Source organism: Eublepharis macularius, chromosome 12 (assembly GCF_028583425.1).
Source record: "Eublepharis macularius isolate TG4126 chromosome 12, MPM_Emac_v1.0, whole genome shotgun sequence".
NCBI classification, from domain to species: domain Eukaryota; kingdom Metazoa; phylum Chordata; class Lepidosauria; order Squamata; family Eublepharidae; genus Eublepharis; species Eublepharis macularius.
In genome coordinates this window covers 50,653,271-50,656,858 of record NC_072801.1, presented here as the reverse complement: position 1 = coordinate 50,656,858, position 3,588 = coordinate 50,653,271, and the positions used below count along the sequence as shown (strand labels likewise).

At 38.6% G+C, this 3,588-nt stretch overlaps 1 protein-coding gene across 1 annotated transcript; it reads right to left on the bottom strand.

Annotated features, from left to right (window-relative positions):
- Positions 1–874: 874 nt before the first annotated feature.
- On the bottom strand, positions 875–1,825 carry LOC129339211 (olfactory receptor 12-like). The gene has a single exon (XM_054993808.1). The coding sequence runs from the start codon at positions 1,823–1,825 to the stop codon at positions 875–877; it is 951 nt and encodes a 316-aa protein (XP_054849783.1).
- Positions 1,826–3,588: the final 1,763 nt, after the last annotated feature.

Genomic DNA, 3,588 nt, shown 5'->3' with positions numbered 1-3,588 from the left:
TACTGACTTTAATTATTAATAACATTATATCCTGGAATTAGAACTGTATTTTCCTTTTCTTCAGAGAAAGACAATGGAAGCAACTTCTACTCCCACAAAGAGAATTAATTACATGACATTCTTGAAGATACCCAGAGCACATGAACAGTAGTCTGTATGTAGTATGGAATATCCTGTAACCGATGGTTTGATTGGAGATTCAGTAAATAAATGTTGGGTACAATTATGAAAATGAAAATTGGTAAACAGACTGAACATATTTCTCCATTGTCTAGTATATCACTTGTCTTGGTATAATTTGGAGCTAAATTAGAAATCAAGCTTGCAAGACAATGTAAATTAGGAAATTTCTTTAAATCAAAACCTTGCAACTAGATTTTTATAACCAAACACATAAGTGCAACAGAAAACAGAAACTTACAGCAAAAATTGTCTTTGAATTCAGCCAAGTCATGTCTCTTGACACCACTTTGAGGTGACCAAAGTCCAACTTTTGGGGTTCATCAAGCCTCACAGTCCATTGATACAATCTTCTTGATTTCAGAAACAAACTAGAAGACAGGGTTCAGCCTTCAACTCAGAAATTACAGCCCTACAATAATAATATAACTCCAGTAATAATGCCTAACTAAATATAACATACACTCCACTTTTGCTCATTAATTTTCACATACAATGTGTTTCCAGTTACCTTAATCCACCCTACTGGGCTAATCCAGTTTAGTCATGGGGGTTACATTCCATGCAATCCTGATTACATTTGGGATATCTCATTAACTTCATGGGGATTGAACTGTGTGAAGGACTGCATCTCATTCTTCCTAAGAGTACCAAACAATAACAGAGGAATTTTTTAAAAAAAAAATATCACATTTCAATAGGAAAAGACTTTCTTTCTGAATTGTCTGATTACAGCCTCTTTCACCTCCACGTTCCTTAGGCTGTAGATTATAGGATTTAACATTGGGATGACAACTGTGTAAAAGACAGACACTACTTTCCCCCGATTAGGAGAGGACAGGGCTCCAGGTTGGGCATACATAAAAAAGACTGTCCCAAAGAACAAGCTTACTGCCATCAGATGGGACGTACAGGTTGAAAAGGCTTTGTGTCTTCCTTTGCCTGAAGGTATGCGTAAGATAGTGGCAACAATGTAACCATAAGATATAAGGACAATTACAGCTGTGGTCACAATGATTGACCCACACACCACTAGAAGCACGATTTCATTCAGGAAAGTAGCTGAGCAGGAAGCCTTCATGACAGCTGGGACATCACAAAAGAAGTGGTTTATTTCAGTAGATCCATAAAACAACAAAGTGAATGTAAAGCCAGTCTGGGTGCAGCAATTCAGGAAACCAAAGAAATATGATACAGCTACCAGGAGATAACAGGTCTTCTTGGACATAATGACGTGGTATAGCAGCGGATTGCAGACAGCAATGAATCGATCATATGCCATCACAGCAAGAAAGAAAGCCTCAGTGGTCCCAAAAAGAGAGAAGAAGAACATTTGGGCTGCACACCCATTATAGGAAATGGTCTTGTTCCCAGTTGCAAAGCTCAGCATAGCTTTGGGAGTGATGACAGAAGAATAGCAAATATCCAAGAAAGACAGGTTCTTCAGGAAGAAATACATAGGGGTATGGAGTTTGGAGTCTGCACTAATTATAAGAATCATGCCAACGTTACCGATCATTGTGATGATGTACATTATCAAGAAGAGAACAAAGAGAACAGTTTGAAGCTCAGGCTTTCCTTTAAATCCTAGCAAGATGAATTCAGTGTTCATGGTGTGGTTTCCTATAACTCTGAAAAAGTTCATTTTTTCAAGATTATAAACATGTTTTGTGAGTTCTTGAGTAGACTATCCACAAAAGAACATACGCCTAAGGCAAAGGTGATAAACTTGATGATAACCAGACTGAAGATATCTTGGATCAGAAGTACAGTTGCTAATGAAATTATGTTACCAAAAATATGATGTCACTGAAAAAGTGAAAAGAGGAAATGTAAATTCATTTAATTGAAATTACAATCATGCCTAAGATAATTGAAAAGGTGAGGTGGAAAGGACTCTAATGGCCAGTGGTATTCATGCCATAGCTCACAGAGAGACACATTTGCAAATACCATCAACCAAAAGAGTCAAATTGACATCCAAGCCTGATCTTGGGGAGACTTGCAGCTTACTTGTTCCTCCAGCAGCAGCTGTTTCAAGGTGGGAACAATTTGCCCACCACAACCATATCCGCAAGGGCCATACCCGCTTTTCTGAAACATGGGACAGGTACTAAATTGGGGGACAGTGCTTAGAAGAGCCATAGATAGCATGTCAAGGAGACACGTGTGGCTCCTGGGTTACCAAGTAAGTATCACTGCTTTAGACTATCACCCTTTCCATAGATTCCTTCATACATTTGTTGTAGGCAGCATAAGAACATCATTACCGATGCACCATTCATTGTGTCGGGGGGGGGATATTAACAAATACTGTCAGCTGGCTTTTTAACAGTTTAATGTCCTCAAGTTGTTTCAGAGAGCTGCCTGAAACAAGTCTATTTAGGAGGAGTCCTGCTTATGTTTTTTATATGGGTTTACTCCCAAAAACGTGTTCTCAGGATTGCACTATAAGTCTAATTTCTCTTAACTTTGTCATAATAAATTCCAGATTCAACAGCATGAAAGTTACAGTTTACAACTTGGAGGGGCCCTAACTTTTATGGAAACAATCACAAATAGTATAAATTGAGCTGGTGGTTTTAGCAGGTCAAAAGCATCCACGTTTAAAACAAAAGGTAGTAGTAATAAATCCATCCTCCATTAAATGTTCAGAAATCTTTCCCCTCTTTTACAAACCAAGATGCATTGGCTATTTCTTCTGAAGTAACAGGTATAATGTGAGGATTACCATTCTGCAGCATTTTCCTTATTTGAATTTGGGTTTACATCAGTCCCCAAATGCATGCAATAGAGGCAGAACACACCAGTCCCCTTCCCTTGCTGTTGAGGAAGAATCCTCGTCGACCTCCAAAAGGCTGTGCTGGGAATCCTGGAACCTGTATGATCAAAAGCCATTTGGGACAGGGACTGCTGTAAGGAGAAAAACTTGTTGAGCTTAACTGTAAAAGCTGGTTGGATCAAAACCTGGCACCTTATCCTACCAGCTAAGTGCAGACTCCTCAAAAGAAGGGCTATTTGTCCTGGAGGAAGACTCTTTGTTGAAAAGAGGGCAGGATACACCCCTGTGACTCTGCAATGGGATTGTTGTAGACTCTTGCTTTTAAAAACATTGAAAATAACATCAAGGATTTGGGCTGCTTTCACACACAATGGATATTCCACTCTCAATGCAATTTAGGAAAATGCAGTTGCAAATAATTGTTAAAGTGTATTGCATTGAAAGTACATTATCCATCAGCCGAGGTAGTCACCTGCAGTGCTAATATCTTTACTGTAATAACAAATCACAGTTATTTAAGCTGAACATTGCACAATGATCATAAATAGCATGCATGAAAAAGACTGTATTTTGTGTTGATCCAGTTGAGGAAACCTGAGAGGCAAAGCTATCATTTCAAATGTCTT